This window comes from Calonectris borealis, chromosome Z (assembly GCF_964195595.1).
Source record: "Calonectris borealis chromosome Z, bCalBor7.hap1.2, whole genome shotgun sequence".
Lineage (NCBI taxonomy): Eukaryota > Metazoa > Chordata > Aves > Procellariiformes > Procellariidae > Calonectris > Calonectris borealis.
The window spans coordinates 83,956,490-83,977,150 of NC_134352.1; the positions used below are offsets into that span (position 1 = coordinate 83,956,490).

Sequence of the window (20,661 nt, forward strand, 5' to 3'; positions counted from 1 at the left end):
AACTCTTGCCTATAGGCAGACATGGTCCAAAAACGTAATTCCTACCTCTGGCAAGGTGCTTTCCCTACTTTGTCAAAGGAATCGGTATCACCCCGCTTTTGCAGAGCACAATTTGCAAACAATCTCCTTTTGCGAAATTTGGGCCAACCTGAGGCTGCAAATGGAGCTGTGGTATCACATTCTGGGTGAAAATGTTCACGGTGCCCTCTGTTCCGTCCCCCGTTCCATCCCCCGCTCTCATCTTTCATGGGGGTCCATCAAAGTCTGCACAAGCTTTTTCTTGACTTGGGGGGTTTGGGAGAGGACCCCAGTCCCTTTTCTTTTGCAAGGATCTTCTTCAGCTGCAAAGTTGGGGGCAGAGTGTTCATTGATGTCTCTGCTGGGTGGCATCACCCACCGGGTGCCGTAGGATGAAAAGAAGAGGATGCTGGATGGTGGCATCCCTTCCTGCCCAGATCCCATCCCAGGCTTGATGAGTTCGATTTGGTTTGGTGGTTGTTTTATGGAAATTGGTTGGTTGGTTGGTTGGTTTGATGGGGTTTTTTTACAGAAAATATTTTTTTAAAGAGAAAATGTTGAAGAGTCAGTTTTCTCTCTTGCAAGGCTGCGGAGCGGGGCGATGTGTTTGAAGCAGGAACGGGAAGGAGGAGAGTTTCCTGCGGTGGTTTTTATTCTTTCCCAGTAATCTGGGACCGCAAAGCCCATGTGGTTATCCTGAGCTGCTAGGAATTTCCCAGCATGCTCCAGGGATCCCAAAATACGGCTCGGCTCCCAGGGCACATCAGTGTGGACCTTCCCAGGCAGGACGGGGGGCTACTGGGGGGCATCCAGCCTGGGAGGGGCAGGATGGCTCGGGGGCTGGAGCCGGGTGGGATGCTGCGTGAGGTGCAGGAGAAAGCTGAGGGATGGAGAGGTCTCGGGACATCGAGGAAGAGCTCCAGGATTTAAAGGGTGCTTTTTGTCCCAGGGCGGAGGTGACCGGTGGGTGACCTTATGGGTGGGCGAGACTGGAGGTCCCCATTGGTGCAGACGAGGGGCACGGGATGCTCTCACTTGGTTTTTTAATTTCTCAATAGTCAGGAGGTCATTTCTCTTTGCCTTTTTTTTTTAATTAAAATTCAAGTGCAAATTACTCCAGAACGAGTAATTTGGTAACCCTGGGGTGATAACCTGAGCTGGCAAATAACCCTCTCCTCCATCACCGCCCTGGGACTGGCTGGATAATGAAAGGACGAACCCTGCAAACTCCCCCAGAGAGTCTGCAAAGACCCAACAGGATTTGGCTGCAGGTTGACTTCGGAGTCGCAGACACAGTTGGGCAATTGCCTTATAGAAATGGGTGTAGAGAGGAATTAGTCATCACTGTTTGGTTAATAAGTGCCTCGGTTATTTTACAAGTCTTTTTCCTGCATATGCAAATTTTTTTTTTTTTTCCCTTTTGTAATGAAACATATAAATAGCTCCTGTCTTGGATCTTCTATGCATACGGTTGTGTCATGAAAATAATCATCGCGCTTTTGCCTGGCTTTCTTTAGCAGCTGCTTTACTTACCTTTGTTTCAAAAGAAAGATCTCCCGAGCGTTGTCCGGGGCATGAGAGCGAACTTTGGTGTGGTGGCTTTTATATCTCCCTGGCTTTGCAGAGTGCAGCTGCAGGTCGGAGCGTTCGCAGCAGCAAAGCCCTTTGTCTCAGGCAGTAGGAATAAACTGAGATGAAAAAGATATAAGATAATTTATTTAGTTGCTGGATTTCAAATGTTGTGCAACCCGCGCTGGGAACGCACGGTGTTGAGAACGAACTTGTCCTCTTCTTTAATTTTCCCCTACTTAGTGTCTACTAATTTTTAATGCCGAGGAGAGGTCACTATGGAGACAGACAAGCAAAGTCGCGTGGGACATCTTGCAAGAAGCTCTGCAGCATCGCTGAGAGCCCAGGGAAACCCTCTTGGCTCTGAGTGCGATGCACTCTCTTGTGTCATCTTCTAGAAAGGTTTTTATTTGCTTTTCTGGGTTGCTCCTTGCTCTTTGCCACACATTCCCAACACACACATCCCTTTCCATATCCTGCCTTCGGGCAAACCCCTTTTTTTCTCCCCAGCTGGAGGACTGATGGGGAGGCAGCTATCTCCCTGCACGCTTCCTCCTGATGTTGCTCCATAAATCACGTCATTCGGATAATCCTTGGTCATGGCAACCATCAGCTCAGGAGCAGGGTGACCTTTTAATGCCAAGCCCAGGCTGCCCTGATCTTCTTCTGGTCGGGCAGGGAGCCAGTCTCTGCCGTAATTTCGTGAGACCCTAGGGAGCAGCCAGGCCACTAGGATGCCCCTGGCCAGACACTGGATCTGCTGAAGATACTGGAATGAAGGGGCTGGGCAGGTCCACCTGGACCACCAAGCCCAGCATGGCCACCAGCATTCATTGCGTTTCCCCTGCATTTCATTTAACCTCTTTGTTGCTGCTTTTATTCGATCTTGGTTGTGCATATGGAAAAGAGTCCCCGCGTCTGTCCGAGGGGGAGGGCAGGGCACGGGGGACACCGTCTAGCGCAAGCCGTGACAGTTATTGCAGGGCTTGGTGATATTTCTACAGTACCTGCTTTCTGGTGGCTTTGCTGTGTTGAAATTCCAGCCGCTCCGCGTGCATTGAGTAATCTCCCCGCTGTTACTAAAGAGTCAGTCTGTCTGTCTTCCTCCCCCCACCCTGAGTTTCAATTTCCTCCTAATTCTCTCTCTAGACAGCCGTTGCCTCTCCCATGGCGATGCGGTTTTGCTGATGCAGCCTGTTGTCTCTGTCCCTCTTGCAGAAGGATTTCACCATGCGGGAGGAGTTGCAGCAGCGGGACGTGGAGCGCTGGCTGGGGTTCATCACCTTCCTCTGCGAAGTCTTCGGCACCATGAGGAGCAGCACCGGAGAGCCCTTTCGAGTCCTTGTCTGCCCCATTTATACCTGCCTCAGGGAGGTAAATGCCTTCAGAGTTTGTCCTTCTCCCATGGCCAAGCCGTTGCGTTGCAGTACTGAGGTGTCCGTGATTCGTAGATGTTTGGTTTATGATTCCTAGAGGTTTGTTTTGCCAGCATCAACGCTTCTCACCCCAAAAGTACCTACCTCTGCAGGGATGCTTGGCTTTTCCTGCATGTTGCGTTTCTGCTAATTAAAAGCACGTGCTTCAAGCAAGACCCCTTTGTCCAAGGCTTTGCAAAGCCCAACAGTTGGGATTGCAAACCCAACGTTTGAGTTTGCAAATCCCAACGTTGCGAAAATCCCCACCGCAGGGGCTTAAAAAGCTTCTCAAAAGGAAATGAAGCCACCTGAATAGATGAGACAGACTGAGGGGAGGAAAGAGGGAGAGAGGTGAGGTCTCATATGTCCTTACTCCCCACCTAGTGCAATAGAAACCCAGCCCTGCCACCAGGGTTGGGGACATTTTGGAACTGAGCTCCTGATGAGGTCATTTCAGAGCCTGAGCTCCTGAGCTCCCCATGGGTCGGGGTGGTGGCGGAAACCTCAGTGAGGACAAACAGAAAAGGCAACTCAAGTGTTAATGTTCAATAGAGCAGGAGGGGGCTTTCCCCCATCCTGTTTTAAAGATGGTTTTGTCTCTTGCTGCTGTCTGTAGAAGACTTTCTCAGAAAAATCTGCCTCGTTGCCCAGAGCTGGAGCTGTGAATCTCAAATTGTCAATAGTGCTTCTGTCGGGCCATAAATAACTCGCTGTAAAATAAGTTCTCCGCTAGACCTTGGGCAAGGGAAGGATAAAGAAACTGCCAGCGATGACTTTTTTAGACGCATGGGAAGTTTTCTCTGAATGCAAACACATCATAAACATTTTGTCTTTGCAGTAATATTGTGGGTAGGGTTCACAGACGGTGACTGTAGCAGTGAGAAAGAGTCCGGGCGTTGTGACGAGGCACACATATCCAGAGGAGGAGGTGGGAGAGGGATGCTAAGAATAGCCTAACTTCCCCAAAATCTCTGCCCACAGCGGTATGTGTCACCTTATGGGGAAGATCTTGGCGTCTAGCAAAGTCCCCGTTCCCCTCCACTTCCCATCACAGTCGTGACACAACCCAGTCCCGATTCTGCCAGGATTTTTCCCTGCCCACTCCTGTCTGCCCTCGCTGTGCCGTCACGGTCCCTCTAGTCGCCTTGCCGGTATGTGGGACATGGTGGCGATCTAGAGGTGCGTGGAAGGACGTGAATTTTACGTATCGGGGATATTTTTTGCTACAAGACAGCTCCATTAAAAGCCTTTACTAATTATATCAAGACATCATGCATAAATTTGCTTCTTAAAAATACATCTCTCTGTCCTTGGCGGGACAGCTCTGTCCCCGTGGTGTGGTTTGTCAGAGAAGACGACTCTTAGCTTAGCTGACATGGGTGAGCCTGAGTCTTCCAGCTCTCCTGCCCCAAAATGGTTGATCTGTGACTGCTGGCTCTGCAGGGTTGTGACCTTGACTCACACCGTTCCACTTCCATGGTTCTGGGATGGGTTTTCATCTTGCTGCCGTTTTTTGCCACCGTCAGCTAATCCTGATGCCCAGGGCCAACCCAGGAGAACAGGACCACCTATTTATCAGCAGTGATAGGTGTCAGGCTCTGAAATGGTTGCCAGAGCCAAAGCCAGGCTGTAGACGCAGCCAAGGAGGTGGTGGTGAGCTCTTTCAGCTGCACCCAGGAGAGGACAGGGACATTTGCACAGGCTGGCCCTGCCAGGTGCTCTGTGAGATGGTGGAAACTCCCTAATGGTGCAGAGCTCCCTTGGTGAGCTTCATGAAACACATGGGCTGGTGTCCCAGGGCAGGAGGGGGTGTCAACATGACCTATAAGGTTTGGGACCTCCACTTGCCTCGGGACAGGTTCACAAGGTGTAGTAGCGCTCATCATGGCTTTTTTTTCCCTTCCTGCTGATCAGCACATACGTCCCCATGTACAGTCTCAGCCCCTCGCCCCTAACTCCTTCCCCCTTGGGCACCCCCCAGCAAAGCCCCTCCATGCTGCCCACGATCACGCTTAGCTCCCTCTGCCTCCATCCACCCATCCTTTGACGATAAATCATTACCAGAGGCGAGATAACATCTCTCCCTCTGCCTGTCCTTTCAGCTCCTCTTGCTTTTTAGTGTCTCTGTCTCTTTTTTTTTTTTTTCCTTTTTCCCTTTTCCTTTATAGCCTTGGCAGACTCAGCCAAAGGTCAGCGAGGGAGTGAGCAAGAGGAAGAGGAACATTGCCTGATGGCTGAGGCAGGAATGTCTCTTCCCTTCCCCCTGCAAAGCCTCCTCTCTCCAGCTCCTTTCCTTTCCCCCCAAATAAAAGCTTATTAACACCATCGTTAGTTGTGGAGCTGGGCTGGGTGGGAGGAAGCGAGGATGGCAGCGAGGACATCGGTGGCCCGGTGAGGAGGAGCTGGGGACGTGGCAGGGGCATCGGGTGGCGATGCCAGTGTTATTTATTGAGCGATGTGGATGAGTTGGTTTTGTGGGCTGGAAAAAAAAAAAAAAAATCAAAAGAGAAGTTCATTTCAGGCGAGGCTGGAGTGATAAACGCTGGGGTTTGCTGGTTAATCGAACCAGCGTTCATCACCGTCCTCGGGGAAGCAGGCAGACCGCTGCGTTTTGATGTCAGCCACGGGAACGGTTGTTTAATCACAGCAAAGGAAATTTGGGTCAGAGCTGCCGCCTCGCCCGGGCAGTGTTTCGAGAGCCAAGGGAGTGGCTGTGCCCCTTGGCACAAACATGGTCCATGCCGAGTCCCCGTCCCAGGGCCGCATCCTCCTCTGCGCCCATCGCCTGAGCTGCCTGCTGGAAAAGAGGGTGGGGGGAGAAGGAAGGGTCTACCACCGTGTCTGACACAGTGACTGCCTCTCCCAGGAGCTGGATCCCCAAAGAATCAAAAAGTTTAATTTCCAGAACCATTCTGAGGGTTTGGGGTGAGATTTGGGCAGGCGGAGAGTGTCTTCACAGCAAGGTGTGGTGGGGTCAACATTGGGATTTTAGGCAAAGAGGTGGTTTGCCAAGAGAAGTAAAAGGTGGGTCCAGCTCTCGTTAAAATGGTTTAATGCAACACGGTGAGTTTGGCTGGTGCTTTAGATCGTAACATGTTTTTCTGCTTGGAATAGTGCGTAGTTTAAGTTGGAGAAGGGAAATGGGATGCCCAAGCGCAGCCCAAAGATCGGCATTGAAGATGGTCGGGGGTAAGGAGGGATTTTTATGGTGAGCAGAGGAGAGCCCCTTTGCAGATGAGAACCAGAGGACTATTGTAGCCATCAAATCTGGGGAGCTTGGGAAAAAAATAACAAAGCAGAGAAGTTAAATAGAAATAAAAGAAAGAGCTTTCCTCCTATTCTTCCCTTGGAGCTTCGGGGAATCGAGGGCGAGCTGGAAAAGGGCGTTGTTCCCAGGGAAAGGCTTTCCCCGGGGATGGTTGTGCTGCAGCCAGGACACCGTGGGCTTGGCCCTTGCCTGCTTCCAACCCTGGCTGTCCTCACATGGGACCAGTGGTAGCATCTTCGAGGACCACGTTCCTCCGCGTGTCTTTTATCTGGCTTGATGAAAACACTTTTGGCAGTTTTAGGAAGTTGTCCTGGCTCTCACGCTTGAAGGTCTAAGCAAGAGGGGTGTCCTACTGTCTTCTCCCAGCCCTAGAGCCCATGTGCTCTCAACTCTGGCCTCACTTTATTTCGCAAAACCACACCAAATTTGTCCCTGTACATCTCCTTCTGCCCCTCCAGGATGGTGGGGAGTGAATGTGCTGACATCCTTGCTGTCCTGAAACCTCTGCCCCATGCCCAAACACCAAGGACCATATTCAGCCCCGTTCCAACAATACTTCACATTGCACGTGCCCCAAAACCAACTAAAACCAGGAGAACAACCAAGGGACTTTGGTCCTTGCAGCTTGGCCATATTTCTTCTTTTCTGTGGCCTTCGGCAGAGTCAGCAAAACGTAGAAAATGGGTTAAGACCAGGGACCAGCAAATGTCAGTTGAACCATCAGTGGGGCAGGAGCACTCCAGAGCCCTGTGTCTGGTGTAATAAGTGCCCCGTGGCTACCAAAGACATAGAGATAATAAATAGTATTATTTGCCATCTATTGTTCACTGATTATCACCACTTTTACCTTTCCTAGCTCTTTCCTAAGCATGATTGGAGCTGGCTGTTCTTCATCCAGCTCTGTGCTGCCCATGGCTGTGTGTGTGTCAACAGGTTGGCATGGGCTAGCCCAGATCGCTGCCCTCCTTGCTTCATCCCCTGGTGCTGTTGGGGAGGAGAAGCATTAGGATTGGGTCCTGAGGGACCTTGCCCAGCTCTTGGTGATGGCTGAGTTCCTCAGGGAAGGAAGGATTGTAGCCAGCTTGGAGCCGTGGTCGTGCTCTGCAGAAGTTGGGATAGATGAGTGGTGTTGGGAGGTTTGGCTCCTCTTGTGTCTCGATCTCCTCCTCAGCGGATGTTGTTGGGACGCCAACCCAGGAGGTGCCTCTGGGCCTGGGAGCTGCCACCTTCCTGCCAGGAGGAGCCGCTTCCAGCCAAGGTGGTTGGTGTCGAGCGCTGCTTTGGATGCATTTGTTTATTTTTATGACGCCATTCAGCAGTCAGACCTGGCTTTACAGCCAGGTAACCTGAGCAGTTGCCTACGGCAGCAGGGTGAGGAGGTGGAAAAACTGGCTTGCGGGACCTAAAGCTCGAGAAGATGCCAGGTGGCGATGTCACTGTGGTCCCCTCAAGGCGCCTTGCCGATTGGGGTCCCACAAGTGCAAGCGACACAGGGTGGGCTCTGGCCCCTCTCACCCCCCCATAATAACGCTATCCCACCCCTTACCCACACCCCTGTGCTCTTCTCCTGTGCAGGGCTTTTTTCTTGTTGAATATTTAAGGTTCCTCTTGACTCCTTCCTCCAGCCCGCTGAGGTCCCTCTGGATGGTAGCTCCTTGAGCACATTGAGTGGTCCCCCCAACTTGGTGTCATCTACAGACTTCACAAGAGCGTGCTCCTCACCTCCTCCAGGTCATGGATAAGGATGCTAAACAGGGCAGGTCCTGGGATAGACGCCTCGGTACTCCTCATCACTGGCCTCCAGGCAGAGATGGGTTCTAACCCAATAACTACAACCCTCTGAGCCTAACCTTTACCCATCTGGTTGTCCACCCATGGTGTCCTAGCTTGGATACAAGGGGATTGGATTCCAGGGGTGACAGGGAGCAGCCTTGCTGCGGCACTGTCCCACTCTCAGCACCCACGGGTGCATCGGACGGGGCTGTTGGGGCAGGTTCAGAGCAAACCCCGGGAAGCAGCTCGTCACACAGAGACTAATTAAACTGCAAAACTCCTTTGTGCAGGAGGCCGTGGCTGCAGGACCAATTCACGGAGGTCCCTCCAGCTTGAGGGGGTTATTGCTGCCGGGGCTACCTGGGGGTATCACCCTGAGCATCACCACCCATAAGGAAGATGTGGGCATTGACCTGACCCGAGACAGATGCTTTTATGGTCTTATTCCCAACCCTGGGGACGGATGGCAGCGCCCGGGAGCGGTGAATCAGCCCCACGGAGGCAGCGGGGAGCCGACGCGGCAGGCTGGCAGCAGGCAGGACAGTTGCTCCTCTGCAGGAGTTGTCTCCTACCTCCAGTCTGGTTGGCAGAGACGGTCCCATTTCAGCATCGTTTAAAATCTTGGCACGCTCCCATCGCTTCCCTGCCTTGGTACACGCTGCTAACTGAAAGCCTCGGGGTGGTGGTGCAGGGAGGATAAATACTCCCCGTCTAATTGCCTTTCCCCCACGTCTGAGTCTGCGGTGCAGCGCGTAGACGGGTATCCACTCCCCTCCCTTCTCTTAGTGCCTGTTATCTCCTGGGGCCATGCTGTGTAATTTAGCAAAATATTCTAACACGGTAATTAACGTCTGAACTTCAAGAGGGCACTGCCTTTTCACTGTCTCCTTCAGAGGAAGAGAGAGGAAAACCTTCCCGGCTGCAGTCAGATGAGCGAGGAGGGTGGTGCCGTTTGGAAAAGAAAATTGTATCTTTTAATGTGTTTTGGTTTGGTTTTTTTTTTTTTCATCACTCTCACTTTTTAAAAAGCATCAACCTTTTGAGTCAAAAAAGGGTCTTTGACCCTATAATAACATGCTAGGATTTTTAAGATTATTCTCCTAGTCAGAGAATGAGACAGACTTTTTCCTTTAGTGAATGAGCAAAGGCACCAAGGGGGCCAGATCCTGACCCCGCGCCACCCTTCCACGCAGGTAGCTCCATGAGGCCAGATCTGACCGGAGAAAATAAGTCCTCTATGAAGAAGGGGACTTACTTCCTCATAAAAGTCCCCTTCTGGTCCCCCCATCTGGTTCTGCAAAAATCAGTGGTTTGGTCTCCAGTCCGGTGGGACTGGGACAAACTGGGAAGTGGTTTGTAGGGGGAAAGGTTGGAGGAGGGATGAGGGATGCGGGCATGGAGGGAAGGGATGCCAGGGAAGGAGGGAGAAAGAGGAGACTGGGGGTCAGGGACACGGGAAGGAAGGAGAAATGGGGAGAGCAAACAAGTGGGGAAATGTCGTGGGAATCCAGAAGAGGAGGACTGAAGACCTGGAAGAGCTGGGAGAAAAGTCTGGGATTTGGAGCAAGAGGGGGCACTGATGCGTGGGGTGATGTGGACCTTCAGAGCCGTGGCAGGAGGTGCGGGAGCAGAGGTCTGCAAAGAGGAGGGATGGGCACGTGTCTGCCTGTAGGACCACGCTCCCGGCAGGGATGGGTGGCCCCGTGCCCCCGCGCCTGCCGTGCAATAAATAAATAAATAGCTGTGCAAAAAGCGCCTGCGCGCACAGAACCCCCGTAGCTGCGCTGGCAAAAACCCTCCTGTGAATGCAGCTTGTATGGGGGAAAAAAAAAAAATTCCCTTTAATCAACATCGTTTTGGTCAAAGGGCAGAGTTAAGGTGCAGGAGATCGGGCGTTATTTGGGAGCGGATGAGGACAGACCAACACGAGGAGGGCTGCGCGATGCCTTTGAGCCCAGCTGCTCTGGTGAGTATTTTATGCGCAGGAACATATATTCTTGGAAAGCTATGGGACTCCTTTAGTCCCAGCATTAAAACCGTAATGGCGTATTTTAAATAGGGGAGGGGAAATGCCACCCTTGTTTCTCTGGGACCCGTGGAGAAGGCAGAGGAAGCAATTAGGGCAGATAAAGAAATGAAGCTAGATACCATCTCACAGGATGGTCCCTCCTCCTCGCGTGGCTTTGTTTTTCTCCTTCGCCCTCCGTACCAGGCATTGTTAGTTCCCAAAAACCCTTTCAATGGGATGTAAACACAACCACTTGCGTCTGCCGCCATGCGCTCTCTCCCTCCGCAGGGCCAGGAAAGCGGAGAGCGTCCGGCGAGCCAGGGTGGAGCCCGTCGCAATCAAGCGCGATGGTCTCGCCACTGTTTCTTTCCATGTTTTGTATTTCCCCGGGACCCTTGGGATGAGATCACATCCTCCTCTCCCAGGGTTATTATGTCTTCGGCCGGGCAGGATGAAGCCGGCCGTCTGGGTGGCTCGGTCTCCCTGTGCGCGCAGACTGGGTGGCTCTGTCCGTCTGTCTCACCCACCTTCGGGTCCTGAAGGTCCACCTCCAGTCAGGGGATGTGTAACCACCAGGCTACTGTTGGATTGCAGTGTCTGGGTGGATGAGTGACCAGATTTTCTTCATCGTTGTCTCCAGTAATTGCCTGTTAATGGTTTCCATCTTCGCAGGAATCCCTTCTGCTGTTCCAGATCCAGGGAGAGAGAGTCGTGTTTCATGGTTTCCCTTGTCTACAGTGGAAAGGAGTAGGAGGAGTTTCCCACGACTGGGTACAGAGTTTTGTTCCTCTGGCCTTAATTCAGTTTGCTGTTAAGTATCTCTGAGTTCCTCAGGAGCCTGACAAGGAGGATAACCAACGTTTTGGTTTATTTGATGTAATAAACAAACTAATCTCTTCTTACCATCCTCCCAGGGAGTCCTGGTTGGGTAATAGGAGAACAGAAGTCTCCTCCTCAGCTGAGAGCAGCACGTTACTGTAAAAGGAGTAGGTGCCACCAAACAAACTCCTTCAAGTTGTCCAAGATAGATTAGGAAAGGTGCCTCCTATGGACGCAGCTCTCAACACAGCCGTGCCGGCACGAGCAGCTCCAGCCCAGAGCTCCTTCCCCTCCCCATGCCACCCCCTCTGGACAGCTGCTTGTGGGACCAGCAGTGAACTCATGCTGATGGCCTCTTCCTAATGGAGCAGCAGCATGTTCTCACCCAGGCTGAGACCAGGCCACCCTGGTCAGGGAACTGGGAAAAGGGACCCCTCCATGAGATGCATGGGCTGGTGGCACCTTGTGCATCTTCAGTGGGCTTGAAGACTTCACCAGATCCCCAGAGAGGCACAAGAGCACAAGGCGTGCGGAGAGAAGCACCCTTGCTAGTGGATGCAGCCCGACGCGGGCTGCCTCTCCCAGCCCGGCTGGGTTTTTGGAGCCCAACAAATAACGTTTTGGAGCACGGCAGAGCCTGTGCCTCATGCAGAGATCAGCACGAGCAGCTCCATGAGGGAAAGGTTTTCCCCAAAACTTTGTGTTTGGGCAACCTCAGCATCAAATGGGTGAGCAGAGAAGATGCCGCTTATGCCTGTGGACTTCCAAAGGGCTTCTCTTTCCAAGTGCTCACTTGTTTCTTCTCTAGGAAAAGCTCTCACCTGACTTCCCTAGCTCCCAGGGAATGCCCAGAGAGGGACTCGGTGTCCCTTTAGAGAGGGTGGCACTGACACAGCTTGTTGGTGGGTGCAGGATCGGCCCAGCTGACCTTCTGATGTCCTGGGTCGAGGAGCTGATGCTTCTAATGGGAGCACACTGTAGAAATCCTGAAACTGGCCTTGCTGGTGGAGTGTTTTGTCATTACTCATCCCCCACACCCACGTTTGTACTTTGCATTTTCCCCAGTCTTGGCTGTTTTCACCACCCCATGCCTTGTGACAATACGAAAAGTGGAGTTGTAGCAATTGCTTATAGCTCAGAGAAGTGCGTGACTCTCCCCATGCAGAGCAGCCGAGCAGTCCCATGGATCTTATCTCAGGCATCTTCCTTAAAGGCTTGCGACAGTAGGTCGATAAGGGGCTGCTGGAAAAGCAGAACATTGCTATTGATGTCTTTCTGCGGAGAGCCTGTGAAGCGCAGCAGAACTGGCTTCTGCTCCCAGGAGGACCCATCTAGCAGACCACGGGGCTTCCAGGAGGTTTTTGGGGCAGGAGTTCCCCAACTGTGGTCCATTAGACCACCAAGAGTGCCTGCAGAGCTGTGTCAGCAGGACAGCCCGCCCTGCGCCTTAACAGCGCTCCAGGTTGTAGGGGATGATCATAGAACCATGGAATCACAGAACGGTTTGGGTGGAAGGGACCTTTAAAGGCCATCTAGTCCAACCCCCCTGCAAGGAGCAGGGACATCTTCAACTAGATCAGGTTGCTCAGAGACCCGTCCAACCTGACCTTGAATGTTTCCAGGGATGGGGCATCTACCATCTCTCTGGGCAACCTGTGCCAGGGTTTCACCACCCTCATTGTAAAGAATTTCTTCCTTCTATCCAGTCTGAATCGCCCCTCTTTTAGTTTAAAACCATTCCCCCTTGTCCTGTCGCTACAGGCCCTGCTAAAAAGTCTGTCCCCATCTTTCTTCTAAGCCCCCTTATAAGAGGGTCTCCATGACGGTCCCGATGGCCAAGCTGGAACAGATCCATCTTGAGGACAAGGTCCCCCACGGCCCTTCCCAAGGGCTCCTCTGGTTAAAAAGAGGACTGGGAAGCACCATCTCTCCCGCACCCTTTCAAGTACAGTATGTTCATTCTGCTTAACTCCGAGTGGCACAAGTAGCTGGTTTTTTTCCTTCTTCCTAATCGAAATGCGTCTCCGTTTTCACCCGTTGCCTCGTTTTACACCAGTGAGCTGGTTGCTACACCTGGATGATGCGTTTGCAACACGTTGGTTCCTCTGCGGTCGTGGTCCACGCTCCCCAGGGGGAATACCGGCAGACACCTCCTCGTGACCTACGCTTCAGATGAAAAGCATACCTGTGGGCAGGGACCGCAGAGCGGTTGCGAGGCTGGAGCTTCACGCCCAAGGCTGTCGGGATGTCCATGCGTGTTGCCACCTGGATGGACGAACCTGAGATGCCCGTCGGGGAGCCGGGGCAAGCGGCGCGTGGGTTGCGGTCGGTCCAGCTTTCGCTGGGTCTCAAAGACATCCCAACCTCTCCATGGCTCTGGGTGGATATTTTCAAGCTTTCTGTGCTTTCACGCTGGAGTCATCACCAAAGCGTCAGAAAACACGGCATGCTAAGAGGTAGTTTGTGGCAAGCGTTGCTTATATGTCATTTTGCAAGCGATATCATACACAATAATTACTACTGTGCCTTGCAGGAGAAATATCGTTGCAGCTGGAAAGGGTAATATATGCGTCGGGCTGCTCCCACTCCATCTCCCGGGGAGAACTGCTGAAGAACACAATTAAACCTGCGCGGTTTGGTGATAAGGGACGGTGGGGCAGGTTCGCCGGTCCTGCTCGTGGCGTGGGCACCCTTGAGAATACCAAGTAAGCACTTTAGCTTCTCAGCAGCCCAGATGATCTCAGAAAGCAGATAATAAACCCAAATATTCGTGGGTATGTGAATCTCTGGTTTGCTCCCGGTGGTCTGCACCGCCGGCATGTGCACCCGTTGCTGTTCAGGAGGACCAAGCTGGTTCTCTCTGTGATGAAGCACAGCTGCAGTTTTGGGGCTTCTTTGCTCCCTCAACTGCCATTGCATGCCCACCCCACGGGGTTTATGATGCTTACCTCTGCAAAGATGTAAAGAGCAGGTTTTGGGGCCACGGTGGCCAGGGGAGACTGGTCCCAGTAGCATGCCATGGAAACCAGTTGCACTCAAGAGCCACCCTGCAGCCCCCCCCACCACACGCAGCACTTCCAGGAGCAGACCCTACAATTTATTTTGGGTTGTTTCTGAAAATACTTAGCACGCAGAGCCCACCCGGGCACGCTGGCCTCGCAGAGGACCTTGCCCAGTGTTCCATCTCACAGCAGCACACAGAAATTTGGAAGAAGAGGAGCCAGATATCTTCCACCGGTCTGCAAAGCTGCTAGTCCAGCACCAGAAAAAAAAGTGAGAAGCCTTTCGCAACCGAGGTTGGGTATTATATGACTGGCCGGGCAGATTCTGGCATGCAGCCTCCTCTCTTAGGAAATCAAGCAGACTCTTTGTCTGCTTTCCAGCAGGAACTGCTGCTTTCATTGCCCGGCTTCGCCCGATACGGGGGAAACCGGCTGGAGAGCAAAGGGAAGTTTTTCTCGCAGACAGCCCCAGCCTCCGGGGATGATTACAGGTTAAACCGAGAAGCGTGTGAGTCTCAGCTCACCGGCTCTGTTGTCTGCCTCGCGCTCCTTTTTCGACTCCCTCGTCCACATTCGTCAGCCGGTTTGAACCGTGTGGGAACCTGGTGGAGAGGGATGGGATGGTGCCCGTGGTGGGATTTGGGCAGATGCACGCAGCAGGGAGGAGTGGTTATAAATAGTTAAATAAATAATAATTGCAATGTGGGAGTGCTAATTTAATGGGTATAGCATGTTTATGTTAAAATATTTTAAGTAAATATGGATTAGATTGCAAACGATGAATGCAATTGCTTGGGTTCAGGTTTATGGTCATGCAAGTGCCAGTACTTCAGGGTTGTGATTTCCCTGGAGGTCTCGAAGCATTTGCACCATTTTTTCTTGCAGTGCCACCAGGGCTGACACGGGGGTCAAAGAGCTTTGGGAAGCACTGTGCTCTTGCTGAAGCAACCACCCCGCTGCTTTGGGGTGCCTGGTGCTCGCATGGGTGGGGACGAAGCACCCTTTGAGAAATACATGGAAGACATCGTTGGTGGGTGAGGACATCGATGGCAGCACGGTCCCTGCAGTGCAACCCTTGCTGTCTGCCTTCAGCAGCGGTTCAGTGCCCATGCCAGGCTAGGGAGAGCAAACTGGGCTCCTTGATCTCCTCCTGTCCCAGCATGCAGAGGTCAGCAGCAGATAGCTGGTGCTTACACCCCGGGGGAGCTCCAGAGCTCCCCTCCAGCATGCTAGAAACATAGTTATGATCAAGAACATGTAGAGAAACAGTGACATCTTTCTGATCCTCCTGTTTTGGACCGTTGCACTGATGCAGGTGGCTGACAACCATCTGTGGGCATGGACTTGGACTCTGATTCTCAGCAGATCTGCCTGCTGGGCCCTGCTCTGCTGCGTGGGGCTATGCCTGGGTTTGGTGGGCAGGTTGTGGGCCTCCCCAACCCACGTATCACAGGCAGAGGTTGAACTGTGGCCCTTGGGACTGGTATCTCTTGGTGCCTCAACGCAGCAGTGGAGCACATGGTGTCTGGATGGACGAGGTGGGGCCCGTGGTGCCTCAGTGGACAAGGTGGAGCACATGGTGCCTGGGTAGATGAGGGGGAGCACATGGTGCCTCAGTGGACAAGGTGGAGCACATGGTGCCCTGATGGACAAGATGGAGCACATGCATTCTCCTTGTTCAGCCAAGTCATGTCAGATGAGGTCAAGGAGGGCAGCATGAAGGTAGAGGGTGCCTGCCCAAGTCTGGGGGTAGGATATAGTCTCTGTTTCATCATAGGTAGATAAGACTATTCCTCATTAGCCAAATATCTGAGCACTTGACAGTGACATATTCATCCCCACAATCACCTTTTGAGGTAGGGAAGCGTGTTCCAACTCTGCGGGTGGGAAGCTGGGGCAAGGAAAGCCCAAGTGAAGTTGCAGCCTTTCCCTGACCACGTATCCCTGGCAGAGAGCAGGTTCATCAAGGAGACCAAGGCAGAGGAAAGGCTGGAATCGGGCCACCATAGGTCCTTCCTAATCAATCCTAACTCCACTTTTCTTGCTTTAATTTTCACATTATGTTCTTTACTAAAGAACAGCAAAAATAGGAAAGGTGAATATATATTTAATTTGCGGCCCTGCTTCATGCCATGCTCACGAGCTAAATACCCCAGGAGTGAATTTCTGGACTATTGCCTGTTTATATTTGTCCCTAATTGATATTTCTTTTCCTTGTTGTTGTTGGGTTTAAAATAATCTCATGTTTTTTTGCAAAGAATCTGTGAACTGTTTGTGAGAACTTATCTCAGAGCGTGCGGCTTCGGCTTGACTAACATTTTCCAAACAACTCAGCAGAAAGATAAACTGGGGGGGGAACTGTTGCGTGTCTTCAAAACCCTGGCTGAACCTTTGACTAATGCGAGATAAAAAACGACGGACCGCATGCTCATCGAGATGCTGTAAACATCGTCTTCAAAGCAAACAAACTGCTGTCTGCTGAAAACAGAAGAGGGTGAAGACAAAACTTTGAGAGCAATGATAATTCCTTGAATTACCTCTTTTTTTCCTAGCTATTTTCTAGCAGTTGTGGAGCTGATAAACAAATAGAGAGCGGGAAGGAGAGATGATAAGGCTGAGAATCAGAATTGTGATTTTGACTAAAGGGTGTGACTTTGGAGCACATTTAGTTACGCTGAGCAATTTTTATATGGACAGTTTTAATTAGTCCAACCACTTTTCCAAAGTTTGCCTTTCCCTATAGAAATTCAGATACTAATAAAACCATTTTTCCCAATTTTTCTCCTTTTTTTCAGTGTTTAGTGCATGCACTCAGCTCCCCGCTGCACGCAGGGATTAGCTCAGGGCCAGCAAGGCTTGCTTGTTCAACCCAAGGTGATGGAGTGGAAGTGGCCGTAGCTTCAAGTGTTGCCAGCACCGGTGATTTTATCAGCTACCTCACGGTAGAATGTTTTTCACTCTAGCTCACTTTGTTGGCTGATTGAGAATCTCAGTATTTTTTATCTGCTTGAAGAACAACCAGCAAACTGTGCTTGCTCTTGTGGTTTTAGCAAAAAAGCCTGAAACGGCGTCTTTGTGTGCCTGACAACATCATAAAGCTGAAAACAAAGAAAAATGTGTATTTTTGATCTGGTTTTGAGGGTCCTTGCTCGTGGTTTCAAGGTGTGTGGGGTGAGACGTGCCGAGCTCCTACACCTTGCCATTGCCAGGTAGAGCCGTTGACCCTCACTGCACGGCCCGAGTCTGAACCGAGGGGGCGAGCATCTTCCTTCACCACCCCGTGCCGTGCACAGCAACGTTTTGGGTCTCTCTTGGAAGTTGCTCGTGTTACAAGCTCGTGTTCGTCGTACAAAGTTCATGGAGAGCAGAGCAGGGTTGGAGTTGGTGCGCCTAAGACACCATAGTTTCGCTGCAACCCATTGCACTTGCACCACTATATAATCAGTCTAGAAGGAGCCGTATTAATTACGGTGTATTGGAAGTAATGCGTTCCCATCAGGTAATTTTGTGGCTGTTAGAAGAGCGTCCCCACAGGGATGGAGAGGTTCGGTGGTGGGTGGCTGCCTCTTGGGCAGAGCCCTTCCCTTCCAAACAGCCGCTCCCAGGGCTGCACTGCTTGAATGTTGTCATCTGATGGTTGTATTTAGTCGCCGTGTACGTGAAACGAGTGCATTTTCTCATTGCCTGCCGTGGGATAAAAAAAGCAACGTAACCTAAATAAAATTTATTCTGAAAGCTGTTAATCTAAATTATCTATATTCTGCCCCGCTTGCTGGCTCTCAGCAGCGGATAAGCTGGTGATACCCTTTACCCCGTGTTTTGTCACTGTTTATCTTAATTTTTTGTTTTGATAATCTCTTTCCTCCCTTCTTGCTGATTTTCTGTCCTTTCCTCCTGGAAGTGGCAAAAGCCAAGCTGGATAAAGAGATGGAAGAAAGGTCGTAAGGGAGGAGGAGGTCACGCATTTCTCACCACCTCTGTCTTCTCTCTTTTGCAGTTGTTGCAATCTCAGGATGTGAAGGAAGACGCTGTGCTTTGCTGCTCCATGGAGGTAAGGAAGCACCTGCACCACCTGCCCCGGTCCTCATTGCTTTGCCCCTTGTGTCCTTGGCTACACACGTGCCAAGAAGCTGTTAGATGTTTCCAAACCCAAACAGCCGTGGTGCCTCTTTGCGTTATAGGATCATAGAATCATGGAATGGTTTGGGTTGGGAGGGACCTTTAAAGGCCATCTAGTCCAACCTTCCTGCCATGGGCAGGGACATCTTCAACTAGATCAGGTTGCTCAGAGCCCTGTCCAACCTGACCTTGAATGTTCCCAGGGATGGGGCATCTACCACCTCTCTGGGCAACCTGTGCCAGGGTTTCACCACCCTCAGCATAAAAAATTTCTTCCTTCTGCCTACTCTGAATCTCCCCTCTTTTAGTTTAAAACCATTCCCCCTTGTCCTGTCACTACAGGCCCTACTAAAAAGTCTGTCCCCATCTTTCTTCTAAGCCCCCTTTAAGTACTGAAAGGCCGCAATAAGGTCTCCCCGGAGCCTTCTCTTCTCCAGGCTGAACAGCCCCAACTCTCTCAGCCTGTCCTCATAGCAGAGGTGTTCCACCCCCCTGATCATTTTTGTGGCCTCCTCTGGACCCGCTCCAACAGGTCCATGTCCTTCTCGTGCTGAGGACCCCAGAGCTGGACGCAGCACTGCAGGTGGGGTCTCACCAGAGCAGAGTAGACGAAAGACATCACCATGAGATAAGAGATTGCCCTTGAGACTGTTATCACTGGACTTTTGATGCAAAAAGTTTGGTAGCTGGGGTCCCATCACAAAATTATATCATCCTGGTTCCCTCAAATCTCATCCTGCATTTATTTTTTAAACACAAAAACACCTGTGTTGAAGCAAAAGCCGCCCCGTGGCTCACACGGAGAGGTTTGCTGTGCTCAGCAGCAGCTTTGCAGAGAAATGCTGGTACAAATGTAGCAGAGTTTCATTCACTTCGCTTTTGGGAAGTGATTGGCCCATGGGGATGGATGCTTTCCTTGCAGAGAGCAGTTGAAATTGCAGCCTGAATGGTTGAAATTCAGCAAAGCTACAAGCAGCCGAGGAGGAGAGCTTGCATTTTTAAGGTTAGGACTTCGGGGAGCTCCGCGTTCAAGCCCCACGAGCCTTCCATGATGGTGGACTCATTGCTGTCCACTCCCAGCTTCGACCTTCTCCGCTGTGGGACCATCTAGGACTTATGCTGCTCCATGGAAGCTCTCCAAGGAGTAATTGTTTTAAAAAACCCTTGGCTGTCCTCAGAGAAGCGGCACGACGGGTATAAATGCAGATCTCGGCAGGGCAGGATTTGTTATGCATACAGGAGGGCTCTGCTTATTCCGATTAATGACTGGGAGTCACTGACAGCTGTGAATCAGCGAGTAAATGAAGGGCCAGGTAGAAGGCAGGAATACCACATCACAGCCTGCGCTTTGTTTTGACAATAGCATGATTTTTAGGTGGGATTTTTTTTTTTTTTTTTTTTCCAAAAGCAATCCAGCGTTGCCGCCTTTGAAGTCAGTGGGAGCTGAACCATTCGCTCCTCCAGCAGCCCGGCGCGGATGCTTTTGAAAACCTCGCCCTTCGTGTTCAGCTCTTGGAGCCTGCTGCCGGGTGGTTTTGGTTTTCAAAAGCCACGACGCCTTTAACCTCGCCTGCCCGCATCGAGCAGGGGAGGACTGGAGGGGTGGAGGGTGTCTACGAAAGCCAGCACGGTGTTTTAATATCATAGAATCATAGAATATCTCAAGTTGGAAGGGACCCCTAAGGATCCATATGCCGTGGTTGACCTCTTCTTCTCCTAACAGCTGCAGAGCACCGGCCGGCTGCTGGAGGAGCAGCTGCCCGAGATGATGACGGAGCTGTTGGCGATAGCACGCGATAAGATGCTGTGTCCCTCCGAGTCCATGCTGACGCGGTCCTTGCTGCTGGAGGTCATCGAGCTGCACGCCAACAACTGGAACCCCCTGACGCCCACCATCACGCAGTACTACAACAAGACCATCCAAAAACTGACGGCTTGAGGGGCAGGGCAAGGTGGGGTGGGAGGGGACGAGAAGAAGACATGCACCTTGACGGGATCCAGCGAGAGCTTTTCCGATTTAAATCCCCCAGCAGACCAAACCCCAGCATGCTCGAGAATACGTTCGTGGGGTGGGGAGGGAGAAGCATGTTTCTTTTTCAGCCGCGTCGCCAAGTGCCACCCCTCTTCCCCGCCGTGGTTTTGTTTTAGGGGTTTCTTTTTCTGAACTCATTGCTCAAGCAGCAGCAACGCATCCCGCCGGGTTATTGTTTGGCTTTCGAAAGAAGACGGAGAATTTGGAGAAAAGAAAAAAAAAAAAAAAAGAATCCAAGTGGGGGCTAGTATTGTTTTCACGCCGTCCTCCTGCCTTGCCCCGGCCAACTGGCAGGAGACAGCAGGCAGCAGATGTCTCGGGAGGACAAAGCCAGACACACACTACACCAGACGCTCATAATTGATGGCTTTTGTCGAGCGGGGCTTGCGTTAGGTTCCCCCCCCACCTCCCCTTGTCTTCGACTTTCTGTGTGTTCCCCCCCCCCTACTCGCCACCCCTTCGAAAGCAGATCGGAGAGCGGGACGACTTTCTTAATTGCACTGGGTTTTCTTTTTCTCGGGCGTTTGTATTTTCTTCTTATTTTATTGTATCGTTGAACGGACAATTGCGAGCAGCTCGGAGACGGGGAAAGCGACGCCTTCCCGCGAGCTGACTAACGGTTTACGTGAAGATGCTGA

At 51.6% G+C, this 20,661-nt stretch overlaps 1 protein-coding gene across 4 annotated transcripts in view; it reads left to right on the forward strand.

The window, feature by feature from the left end:
- The window catches only part of LOC142075272 (CBP80/20-dependent translation initiation factor-like), a 143,757-nt gene extending 123,502 nt beyond the window's left edge, over positions 1-20,255 (forward strand). For all 4 annotated transcript variants that reach the window (XM_075136410.1, XM_075136411.1, XM_075136408.1 and 1 more), the window contains 3 exons: positions 2,806-2,961; positions 17,870-17,923; positions 19,715-20,255. In XM_075136410.1, the coding sequence (XP_074992511.1) occupies positions 2,806-2,961; positions 17,870-17,923; positions 19,715-19,930 (426 nt within the window). In that variant the 3' untranslated portion in view covers positions 19,931-20,255. The remainder of the gene's footprint in view (positions 1-2,805; positions 2,962-17,869; positions 17,924-19,714) is intronic.
- Positions 20,256-20,661: the final 406 nt, after the last annotated feature.